General features: G+C 50.0%; 1 protein-coding gene and 1 long non-coding RNA gene across 2 annotated transcripts in view; one reads left to right on the top strand and one right to left on the bottom strand.

Annotated features, from left to right (window-relative positions):
- LOC309620425 overlaps positions 1–6919 on the bottom strand; it is a 129220-nt gene extending 122301 nt beyond the window's left edge. Inside the window, exon 1 of the long non-coding RNA XR_014239541.1 lies at positions 4437–6919. This is a non-coding gene — a long non-coding RNA (uncharacterized lncRNA). The remainder of the gene's footprint in view (positions 1–4436) is intronic.
- Positions 6920–7161: 242 nt separating this feature from the next.
- Positions 7162–12323, top strand: part of STARD8 (StAR related lipid transfer domain containing 8) — a 71038-nt gene continuing 65876 nt past the window's right edge. Inside the window, exon 1 of the mRNA XM_082376557.1 lies at positions 7162–7413. Within this exon, the coding sequence (XP_082232683.1) occupies positions 7369–7413 (45 nt within the window). The 5' untranslated portion in view covers positions 7162–7368. The remainder of the gene's footprint in view (positions 7414–12323) is intronic.

Raw genomic sequence — 12323 nt, forward strand, 5'->3', positions numbered from 1 at the left:
CTAGGCAGATTTCATTAAAAAAATGGAGGGTGAAGAATTTCTCAGAAGAAGTGGGGAAGTTGCAAGCAGAGAGAACAATTGAGCAGGAGAGATTAGTGAGGAGTTCCTGAAGCCTTGGAGCTCCTGAGATTTCACCTGTCTCCTTCCACTTCTCCCCAATCCTTTCCCAACAGAGACAAGTCTGCGCACAGACATGGACACAGGAAGCTGTGTGTTGTCTCTAAAGCCTGATGGTCCTGTACTCTTTGGTCTTTATACTCCAAATGCCAAGGAGGGAATTGAAGGTCTTATATTCTTTATGCTACCAGATCAAAATCCTTCTCCTCCTGAGGGCCTCTCTATCTGTGGGGAAGCAGTCAGTCCCCCTCCCCACTATGACCCAATCAACTGCAGCTTGGTAGCAGCTTGGGGTCCAAGGAACCCATCCCATCCTGACACTATGACAAGATGCGCTCACCTTTGATGCCAAAATGACCTGAGCTGCCAGACAATTAAGCCCTACTGGAACGCCTAATTTCAAATTAGAGGAGTCTAGGAGATGTAACAGAGCCTACACTTGATAGTAATAGCACATTTCCATCACATTTTCCAATTTACAAAGAACATTTCACATGCATTAACTTTAATCCTCATGATTAAGAACAGCTGAAGACCAGTGAGAAAAGTACAGAATTGTATCTGTTTGTGTATTTAAAAACCATGTGTGAGTTGTGCATTTGATTTAAATGTTTAACTTAGTAGAGGTTGCTGTGAAAGCCAAGCTGCTTTCATAAAGAATTCCATTTTAATTTTTTTAAAAAGTGTAAATGAGTTGAAAAGCACAACACTCTCCTTGTCTCAGTTAACCTCAGCTACAGCCAGCTTAGCTGTTCAGACCAAGATAAATACCCCCTTCAATTTCCATGGCACTTTAGAGATCCCCAGTACTTTGACATCCATCCTATCATTTAATCTTAAAAATAATCCTAGCAAGACAGATTGTCATCCAGATTTTCAGAAGTGGAAACCAAGGCATGGAGTGATGCAGAGGTTTGCCCAAGATTACTCAGCTTCTTGGGACTGCGCTAGGACTACAAGGTACGTGTATCGCCTCTCAGCCTAGGGCTCCTTCCCTTCCAATAGAAATGTCTGTTCTGTTCCTGAGACTAGATTGCAAGCTCTTTGAGGGCAGGATTGTGTCTTATTCATCTTGGGTAAACCCACGGTGGCTGATGCTCAGAAAATTGCTGACTGCCTGACGTTCTGCATGGGGTACAGATTCACCCCCATCTGTAAGCTGAGGAGCTCACTGCTAGTGAGTTCCAGGAACTTAGGAGAAAATTAGTCTCTCTACCCATTGCTTGGCCTTGCCACCAGGGGTCAGTACTACTGTTCATGAGCCCAGAGCCCAGGGTGATGGGAGCAGGGAGGGGAAAGACAGGCAAACTTGAGCTTCTGTTCCTAATGGCTAGCGAGGGGACTCCCATTGCCCGTGGGAAGGACAAGCCCACCGCATACCGGCCTTCAAGCTCTTCTACTCTACTCCCGGGAGTCACGCTGGCTATCTAGGGAGGGTCCTTCCCCCGCTGTCCTCCCTGCTCCCACCCTGACTCTCTGACCCTGCCAGATGGAAGCTCTGGAGTACCACTTCCCCGGCGCACGGGCGGCACACCCCAGGTCCCTGCTATCTGCTCTGCCTCCTTCCTTGGGAAGCGTCCTTCTTATAAAAGAGACCTTCGGAGGCATCTGGGAAGGAACCATCACAGGACTGGCAAGGGGAAGGGAAACATTCCTGAGACGGGAGCTGGGAGAAAGAAAGGCGTCTCTGTTAAGACAAAAAGTAAAAGGCAAAGAACAGACCCTCCTGGCACTAAGGATAAGTAGGAACCACTCCTCCCCTTTGGGCAGTTTTACAATTTCCAAAGTGCTTCCACAGTCATTAACCACTTTATATTTTGAGCCTCAACAACAGCCCTTAAAGGGGCCATTATCCCCACGTCTCCCCCTGCTTTCCTGACCGCCCTAGTGAAAACAACCACCTCTCCGCCCTCCCAGCCCTATCATTTTTCATCTTCTTCCCCTGTTGTATTTTTATAGCCCCTCGCACTACCTGGCATTTTATTTTTATTACATGTTTACTTGTTTATTGTTGACAAATAAACATGGAAGACAACCAAGCCATGCCCACTGGTGGAGACACACCTACTAACTGCTGCTGGGCTAGAGGGAGGAGCTGGGTTTTTTTTTTTTTTTTTTCTCCCCATGAGCCTCCTTGTGGGAGACCGCTGAGCATAAGAGTTACTTATGCAGGTTCAGGTGCCAACCTGCCAGGATTTGCCAACTATATGGCCTCAGGCAAACATCACTGAACTGCCTCTGTTTCCTCATTTCTACCTACCACTCAGGAGTTCTGTGAGGGTTAATGAAGCAATCCATGAAAAGCATTTGGAGGGGTGTCTGGCACAAAGTAAGTGCTTAATGCATTGTTAGCTATGATTGTGGTTATTTTGTTAGAACTTGTCATTATACTTTCTTCTTATTTTTCTATTGTTATTTATTTTATTTCATCATCCGCATCATCATTATTATTACTCTTATTTTGGTTTCTTCTCCTTCCATGTATTTTTCTTCCTCCAGCCCTAAGGATGCATGGTAGATGGGGAAATGAAGGCCCAGAAGCCCAGCAGTGGCTTGTCCAAGGTCTCAGAGTTCACCAAATTACCAAGAAGACCACAGCTTCTTAGCTCAAGGCTTGCTTTCCCTGAGCCTGGGACTCTTGGGAGACCTTTTGGCCACTGTGGCAGACTCTGGGTCAAGCTGCACAAGCTGAGTGATGTCAAGCTCAAGGAGACAGATACTTCTGGGCTAGACTTGGTGCTGTGGGGTCTATTATCTAATGTTGCCCAAGACCCGGCCACTACTGATCTCCTTCCTGCATAGCTGAGACCTTTTGATCCCATCTGTAGGCCGAGCCCCATCTCTGGCATTCATCCAGGCACTGGGCAGCCCCAGGCGTACCTGCTGGGGTCAACATCAGAGCCTTGCTGTGGCCTGGCCCTGGCCCTGCATCCTGGTCCAAGTCACAGGGCTCTGACTAGTAACAGTGACAAAGTCCCCACTTTGATCCCTGGTTCCATCCTTGGTGACCTGAGAGCTGAGCCCTGCTTTGCCTTTACTGGTCCCCTCACGGACTAGAGTCTGACCCTTTTTCCCCTGCTGGAATCCTGCCACTGCAGACAGACCCCCCACTCCAGCTGCCACATCTTTAGTCGCCCCCTAGAATACTTCGCATTACCTGCCCGTGGACTCCTTGTCAGTTGCCATGCTCTCCCCCAAGACACTGTATGAGACTGAAGACCTCCACTGCCCCCCTGAAAGTCCCCACTCCTGGTTGTCGCCTCAGCTCCCCAGAGAGCCCGTTCTGCCTGCCTTCCTGCAAGTGTAGCAAGCCTTACCCTGTAGTGCCTGCCTAGGTCCTACCATCTCTCAGGGCATCCAGGTTTGCTGAAGCCATTATCCCATGACAAAGAATTTCATTCACCCACCAAGCCTGGCAAAGAAGTTCTAAAGCATTCACTGCCACTAACACAGGGTCTCCCTGAGTCATGTCCATGGGCCATCCTGGAGCCCTAGGAGGTCTCCGCTGTGTCATTGGCCCACAACTTGTTCCAAGCCACTTTTCTTCTTTCTCCTGCCCTGTTTCTCAGTCCCCTTACTCCCATCTGTGACTCCTTCTCCCTTTCCCTCCCCTCCCTTGCTGGCCAACTTTCCCACCCCGTGCTTAGCCCTGCCAGGTTCTCTCTGACCTGTGAGGGCCAAGACAGCAGCCCTTTTGTCAGAGCATTTGGAGCCACTACTTCATGTAGGAAATTGCTCATGTGCTGGGCTGATAATGACCAACAACCCTGCTGATAATCAGATGCTCATGGGATTCAACCCTTGGTTGCTACTACTTCCTGTGAGGCCCTGCCAAGCCAGTGGTGGCCTTGAGCGGCCATCACACTTAGAAATGAAACCCAAGGCCTCTCCAGAGAGGTGGAGTGGGTTGGCCCAAGGTGAGGTCTGCTGGGCCTGGCTAGGAAATGTAGCAGAGCTTGGTCCTTGGGGAATCTCATGTCCCCTGCCCTGCCTTTGACTCTCAGTCTATCAAGCTGGCTGGGGTAGGGGCCACAGGAGCTAGGAGGTGCTGAGCTGACCTACTTATGGGCAGAGCCACCGTGGCAGTGGGCAGGGACACTGCGTTCCTGAGCTGGGAAGTCTGTATTTCCCACCCGAGGTCTTGGTGACTGGGAGACCAGACTTTCTTTTTAATTTTTTTTTAACATCTTTATTGGAGTATAATTGCTTTACAATGGTGTGTTAGCTTCTGCTTTATAACAAAGTGAATCAGTTATACATATACATATGTTCCCATATCTCTTCCCTCTTGCATCTCCCTCCCACCCTCCCTATCCCACCCCTCTAGGTGGTCACAAAGCACCGAGCTGATCTCCCTGTGCTATGCGGCTGCTTCCCACTAGCTATCTATTTTACATTTGGTAGTGTATATATGTCCATGACACTCTCTTACCCTGTCACATCTCACCCCGCCCCCTCCCCATATCCTCAAGTCCATTCTCTGGTAGGTCTGTGTCTTTATTCCCATCTTGCCACTAGGTTCTTCATGACCTTTTTTTTTTTTTTTTCTCCTTAGATTCCATATATATCAGCAGGAATTTCACTTCTCCAAGGGGCATCTAATGTCTTTTCTGGAGATCATATTCAGGCCTGCCTCAGTCTCTGGCTGCTTCCCTTAATGCTCCTGTGACACACAGAACCCTAGTGTCCATCCCATTTCCCAACCATCCCTGCGCCCCTCCCTTGGGCAGGAGGAAATTCCTGCCAAGGCAAGGAGCATTTTGTAGTAAAGAGATGATTAGCTGCCTTTCATCTGCCAGAACTCCTCGTTTAAAATGGCAGTATTCTGTCTCTGGGAGAGGAATGGATAGGGAATTCCCAGTCTTTTGTGTCTGGCCTCTGTGGTGAGGAAAAGGGGGACCCACAGTTTACAGATGAGGAAACAGAAATGAGGTGGCTTTCCTGAGGGCACACTGCTAGAAGGTAGCAGAACCAGCATTCAAATCTAAGTCTGTCTGGTTCCAAAGCCTCAGCTTCTTCAATAATACCAAATAACATTTCTTGAGAACTTACTGTATGCCAGGCACTATACTAAATGCTCTAATTCATTTAATTTAAACCTCCCAACCAGGTAGGTACTATTATTTTACCCATTTTACAGTTGGGGAAACTAAGGCAGCCCAAGGTCACCCAGTTAGAAGGTAACAGAACTTGGATTTGAATCCAGGCAGTCCACCCCCACAGTTCGTGGGCTTAACCACTGCATGCTAACATCCTCAAGGCTGAACCGGTGTGAGAGGCCCAGAACTGAAACCGAAGTCTCCTGGTCTCTCAGGTCAGTATGCTGTGCATTATTGCCTCCTGAATGAATGTCCAAAGGCACAGCTGGTGCACCTCCCCCCAGGGGCCTGAATCTAAAGAAGGGGGTCATTCTAGGAGGCCTGGGCTCCTGCCATGCAGCCTCCATGGCTCTCCATCCTCAAACATCTGGCTGTGTGGGAAGAGGAGATACGCTTCCAAAGAGGGAACACTGCTCCACTCTTGGTCCTTGTGTTACTCGCCTGCCCCAGGCAGGGTGCTTCCCCTCATAAGCGTGTGTGCAGTTGGAGGTAGGTGGGAAGGACCCACTTGCCTTGCCTCTGACTGACTATCATTCTGACAGGGCCCAAAAGAACAAACATCTGAGACGGCCCAGAGGCTAGAGAGAAGGTGAGAGATTCGTTATCACAACCTCCCCAGGGTACAAATGAGGAAACAGGGCCACAGAGTAAGTTGTAAGCAGAGGTGGAGGGATCCTTACAGACCCTCAAGACAAACCTTTGGACCAAACCACAGATGAGGAAAGTCCTCAAACATAGGCAGAACTTAGCTCAAAGCAGGCTTAAGATCTTCTGAGGGCCCCAGGATTTGGCCCTTTGCCTGACCAGCTAGAGTCTTAGAAAGGGAAGCGAGGCCAGAGGGAGTAAGTTATTCTGGGACTTGTGATGACATGTGCCCCAAGAGACCCAAGCCTGGCCCTTTGCCATGGGGTCCCTGAGAGCCTTCTGGCCACCAGCCATGGCACCCTGCCTGCTGAGGCTTGGGGGCAGGGGGGATCACTGCTTCTTAATGGCTTCCTGCCCAGAAAGCCTCTAGAAGTGCCTGGTGCTAACTCTGTTTCCACTGAAAGAGCTGACTTCAGTGCATCCAGAGGGTTTAAGATCAGATTCCAGGCTAAACTGGATATGGAGAGTTCTGAGCATGGGAGTAGATAAAGAAGGGAAGACATCATCGCCTTAGAAGATGTTCAGAAAAGGACATATAGCCAGGCTATCTGATCTGGGAGAGAGCTGTGTTGCCCTGAGGCAGGGAGATGGAGGAAATGACCTTTGAGCGCTGGGATTCTCTTTGGGGCATTCCCTGACTTCCTATGGATGCCCAGGGTCAGCACAGTAGTTCTGAGAGGAGCAGTAACTGTCCAGAAGGGATTTTCTTCCAGACCTGCCCTGTACCTAACTCCAAACAGGAGCCATACAACAAACTTGACACTTAGCAACCTGTGAGCCTGCCTCTCATTGTACAGCTGGGAAAACTGAGGTCCAGAAAGGAAGGGGCCTCCCCAAAGTGCCAGAGTGACTCATGATTCATGACGTTAGAGCAGGGTGGGAGAATGACCCTGGGATCCAGGGCCCAGAGCCTCCTGTCAGAGAAGGTTTCCTAAGGCCACAGACTTTCCACTTCTATGACTGTCTCCACACCAGCCTGGGTCCTGCCCAGGTTGAGGGCTCTCCTCCCTGGGTCCTTTTCCTTGGCACCCTTTCCAATGCCCCTGTGCAGTCTGGGTTCTACCCAGAGGCCCCCAGGAAGGGCTGCTGTGTCATTCGCAGGAGGCAGCGTGCAGGTGGCGGGACCGGCGGGTGAGCCACAGTGGGCTGGACGCTCCAAGCTTAGGAACTGTAATGTTCGGGGAATTTCAACTGGCGTTGCTGTCCAGTCCCAGCCAACTGGTTAACGGTGCCGAGTTTGAATCAGTGACCCGCCTCCTGGTCCCTCCTCCTCAGCCTCTCTTCCTCCCTCCCTCGGGCCCTCCAGGAGGCGCCTGGAGTGCAGGCGAGCTGAGCTCAGGCCGCTGCTCTCCGCCTCCTCCCTCTCCGAGCTGAGCTGGCTGATGGAGCGCAGGGCTAGGGCTGGCTCTTGCCGAGCCCCTGGTCCCGGATAGCCTGGTCCCCAGAGAGGGAGAGGCCTGTGCCCAGCAGAGCTCTGCTGGGCCCGGAGAGCTCCCCTCACCCCACCATGCCTCTGTTGGACGTGTTTTGGGCTTGCTTCAGGAAAGTGAAGGTAAGAGGCTACGCAGACCCGGCCCAGCCCACTGCTCTGGTTTGAAGGAGGCAGCTGGGGACCACTGTGTGCTGGCTGGAAGGCAGATGGGCTTCTGAGACTACCTTGGAGCTAGAAAGGCTTGGGTTCAAGTCTTGCCTTTGTCACCAGCTCTGTGATCTTCTGCTGCTTTCCTACGAAAATAAGTCGGCTAGCTGGCTCTTCTTCTAAAACCTACCTCTGTTGCTTCCCTGGCCTTGTCACAAAGGCAAGATTCTTAACCTCTCTGAGCCTCTGTTTCCTCAGCTTTAAAATAAAGACAATAGCGACACCAACCATATAGGGTGGTGAGGTTGGTGTTATTGTTTACATATTAAGTGTATTCAAATATAAGAGACAATATGTGTAAAGCTCCTAGCGTAATGCGCGGCATGTGGCATCCATACCATATGAGTAATGGTAACTATTATTATGATTATTGTTACTAATTTCCTTCAACATATATTAAGTACCTACTCTGTGCTAGGCACCATAGGATTTACACAAAAAAACAAAAGGGACATGGCTTCTGTCCTCAGAAAGGAGGTAAGAAAAGTGACAAATCTTTATCAGGCACCTACCATATGCCAGACACTATGGTAGACAGTTAGTCGGCCAATAAATGTTTGTTGAGTGCCTGCTATATCCTGGACACGGGGAATATACGAGCACAGCAGCACCCATGAGGATGTGGAGGGCATGATTTCTGCTCTAAAAAGCCAGAGAGCTGATATTTATTTAGTATCTGGTATGTATCAGACATAGGCACTTTCAGTTCGTGAACTGTGGTGGTGATTTTCACCACAAGCCATTGTTTTCCTGCTTTTATAGATGGGGAATGGACACTGTGAATGATTAAGAAATATTTACAAGGTCACTCAGATATGATTGGCAGAGTTGGGATCTGAACTCCTAAGTAAGTCCATACTCTTCTTGACAGTATATGGCTTCCCACAGCTGAACTCAGTAGGGAGACTTTTAAACAACTAGCCTGACTGTATAGAAGACAGGATGAAAGTCAAGCTGGGATCCTTGGAGGGACTTGGAAAGGTTTCACAGGAGGTCACATTTGGGCTGAGCTTGAAGCTTGAAGGAAGAGAAAAGTCTGTCAGTCCAAAAAGGGGGGAAGGGCATTCCAGGCATGCCTGACAGAGGGAACTTCATAAGCAAGAGTCTGGAGGCAGTCAAGTTCTGGGTTGGGGGAGGGGCTGGTTTCATCATGTGCCTTAAGTGCGGGGTTCGAGAGGAGAGGAGCTAGAGAGAGGGGACCAGGGGCTGCCTCCCATAGAGTTTGGAATTGACCTGTGGGTTCATGGTCCTCACCTAGTGAGGGTCCCACATGAGCTTTTCACTCATCTGCAGTAAAACGGGAGAAGAATGGGGCTGATGCCGTGCAGTTTTCAGAAAGCTAAATTAATTCAACTCAAAGGACTATTCTTTATTTAGAGATTATTATGACCTTCTTACAGGGATGGGGTTCAAATGATCTTTCTTTTATGAAATAGGAGTTGAGATTTTTAGAATACCTGTCCTCAGCAAAATAAAAAAGTTTGCAACACTCTGACTGTTCCCCTCCTCATTTATTTAAAAATTCTCTTCCTCGTTCATGAAATTCCAAAGTCTGGGGACTGCTGTTTTAGGGGATGGGGGGATTTCAGTAAAGTAAGGATATAATTAAGTGGACAGTTTTAAGAAAAGCACTCCAGCAGCCTTGGACGGAAATGGTGTGGAGGGGCCCAAGTAGTGATGCGAGGGCCAGGAAGGTGGCTGCGATGGCAGTGGGGATGGGTGGGGAGGGGATGATGGGGGATGGGTGGGGAGGGGATGATGAGAGATGGGTCTAATGATAAGAACAGGACAAGCGGGAAGTGAAAGTACCCGTGAGGTTGGATGCCAGACTGGTACCACTGTCCACTCTCTGGAGAACCATTCTGGGTGCTTGGCATGGATTTAAATCCCTTTGCGCTCATTACTCCAATCTGTCAGACTCCCAGCAAATGCTCCCAACCCATGTCAGCCTCTTAGAAATTGTTGGGGTCGGACAGCCCCAAGAGAAAGTCAGGGCCCTCTATCCCAGGTCCCAGACACTAGCGCACATGCACACATTCACCCAGGTGCATGTCCGCAAAGATGGAGCCTACACATGCGTTTCTGCACACTCTCAGCTACACGCACATATGCATAGACACGCCATTCAAGCGTGTGCACACACACATATGCACGTAGAGACAAACACACACACAATCACATATGCACACACAGATATTACATATCCACAAGCATGTAGACTCACATACGTGCCCACATGCACATACAGAGGTAGGCACGCATGCACACAAATACATACCCTCCCATGCACGAGCTTGCAGGCACACACAAAATTATGGTGGCATACAGAAGCATGCACACAGTGGAAAGGCACATGTGCACACACAGTGTTGTGGCAGATGCGAATCAACACATGGTTAGATCTCAGGGGTAAGAGGCAGCCTGCCAGACCAACGCACACCTTGAGTTTTGTGTCTCTTTTTCCAACGCTGCTGCTTTGAGGCCTCAGGGGCATGGGCTGCTCTGAGCCACCCTCCCTCTCTGAGCCGGCTCCCCTCCTGAGCAATTGCGTGGCTGTGCAGGAGGGGAGCTGTGGCAAATGCAAGAGCTGCCTGCAGAGAGGGGCATGGCTGTGGCCGAGCCTGCTATAGCTGAAAGGGCCATCTCAGACGTCTCATTCGACCTTCTTGTGGTCCTAATAGGGAAACCAAGCCCCCAGCATCCTGCACCACATGGAGCTCTCCATCAGCTGAGGAGGTTTGAGGAGGGAGGAAGCAGAGAAACTTAGAATCCCAGCCCCCCACCCCATACACACAAGCACACATACTAGCTGTGTGCTTTTGAGCAAGTCCTCTCTGAGCCTCAGCTTCCTTGTCTGCAAAATGACACTATTCGGGGCCTGCCTCACAGAGATGCTATGAGAATTCGGGGAGGTTGTGTCTTTAAAGTGCCTGGCGTGGGATAGGTGGTCAACACACATGACTTGTTGGAAACAGATTTCAGAACTGTACACCGGGGGCATCAAAGCAAAGAACAAGGTTATTCCATGTTTGGCAACTCCAGGGTTAAGGTCTCAGTTCTTGCCTGCTCCTTTGCCACAAGTCCCCTTCAGCCCTCTCCTCTGGTCCTGTCTGACTCTAGGACCAGAAACAACCTGTTTGGGAGCTGAAGGGTGACACCCCAGTGATACTGGGAAGGTGGCAAGAGGTCAGGCCAAGGCCCAGAACTGCTTTGAGCTGCACTGGGGTTAGGGGTAGCCAAGGTGCAAGGCGTTTGGATGTGAGATGAACCCAGTGTAAATAGTGCCGTACGTGTCTGATGTATCTTCCCTGGACACCAATGAGGGTTGAGAAGGTATCCATGACTTCTCAGCAGAGCACCATATATGCATGCGAGTCCCCCCAGCCTCACACTCACACGCATACGCACGGGACCATTTCTCTGATGTGTCCTTTTGCCCCATTCCAGCAACTAGCATGGTGTGATGCACATAACGAGTGCCTAGAGCATGGATACTCTCTCATATTACTCTCTTTGTATCAGGTGGGCATATCAAGTCCTGGAGGGTACTGGCCTGACAGGTAGAGAATCCAGCTGGAGCTCCATCTCAGCCATGACCTCTAGGTGACTTTGAGAGGGACAATACTCCCTGCTGGCCCTCAGTTCTTTCCCCTTATAACAGAGGTAGGTAGTCACACAGTATCAGAGATGGCAAGGTCCATAGAGGTCATCTGTTCCTCCATCCCTTTTCCTCCCTCCAAACTACCGATGAGGAAACTGAGGCTCAAAGAGGGGAAGAGATGTGCCCAAGGTCACACACGGTGTCAGGACATAGCTGGATCCACACATGGTCTGTGTAGTAGACTGTAGTCTCCCTACTGCTCTGTGGCAAAATCCAAACACAGCTCGTCTCTGGTAGAATATAACAGCAACACCAGCGGGACATGCCACACACATGCACATAAAGGCATGTGGTAATAACCCTGTCTCACCTAACTGCTTCTATGGGAGACAAAGCAAATCACAGATAGAAAATTCCCTTGTAAACTACGAAGCTTTGTCAAGGTTGGCCACCCAGTTATGGTCCAACAAGCGACACCATGCTTTTCCCCAGTCATGTGCTCACACAGCCAGGCATATGACTGCAGATGTGCACAAGGGCTCTCCTGAGTTCACCCAAGGGCACACTCTCAAGCACCCCCTCCTGTGTGCGCAAAACCGCCTAGTCCTCAAGGCAAAAGGATGGCTAAACTGGAGAGCAGGGTACTTCCTGCAACAGCACAGCTGGAACAATCTTGAAAGTGGGCCCAGCCTGGGGATGGGGGTGGGGACCTCCAGAATTTGCCTGATCTTGACTCCTAATCCTTGCCCCCTCTCCTCCAGTTGCCTCATCTCAGCACAATTGGTGAGGTTTGCTCAAGAGCCATCTGAGATTGGACAATATTTGTTCTGGGGAGTGGGAGAGGTGGCAATGGGCACTGGCAAGGTAAGATGGGGAGTAGGAAGCAAGGCTTTGACTCTGACTCATGTGTTGGACACAAATTCTTACTTTGCCTTCAGCTTCTTTGGTACCAAAAGGAGTATGAGTGGGGGCTGCCGGGGGTAGAGGACAGGCCTGATGATATGGCTGGTGGAGGCAGAAGAAGTGGAAAAGCCTGCAGATTGGCAGTGCCAGGGGTTTTTTTCCCTGCCCAAAGCCCTATAGAAAGTTAGAACTGATATTAGCTACATTTATAGAGCACATGGTATGTGGTAGACACTGTTCCAAGCCCTTGACATATATTAACTCATTTCACCATCACAGTCACTCTGCAGGGTGAGTGCTATTATTCTCATCATCCTCA

This window comes from Balaenoptera borealis, assembly GCF_965194805.1.
Source record: "Balaenoptera borealis genome assembly, chromosome: X".
NCBI lineage: Eukaryota > Metazoa > Chordata > Mammalia > Artiodactyla > Balaenopteridae > Balaenoptera > Balaenoptera borealis.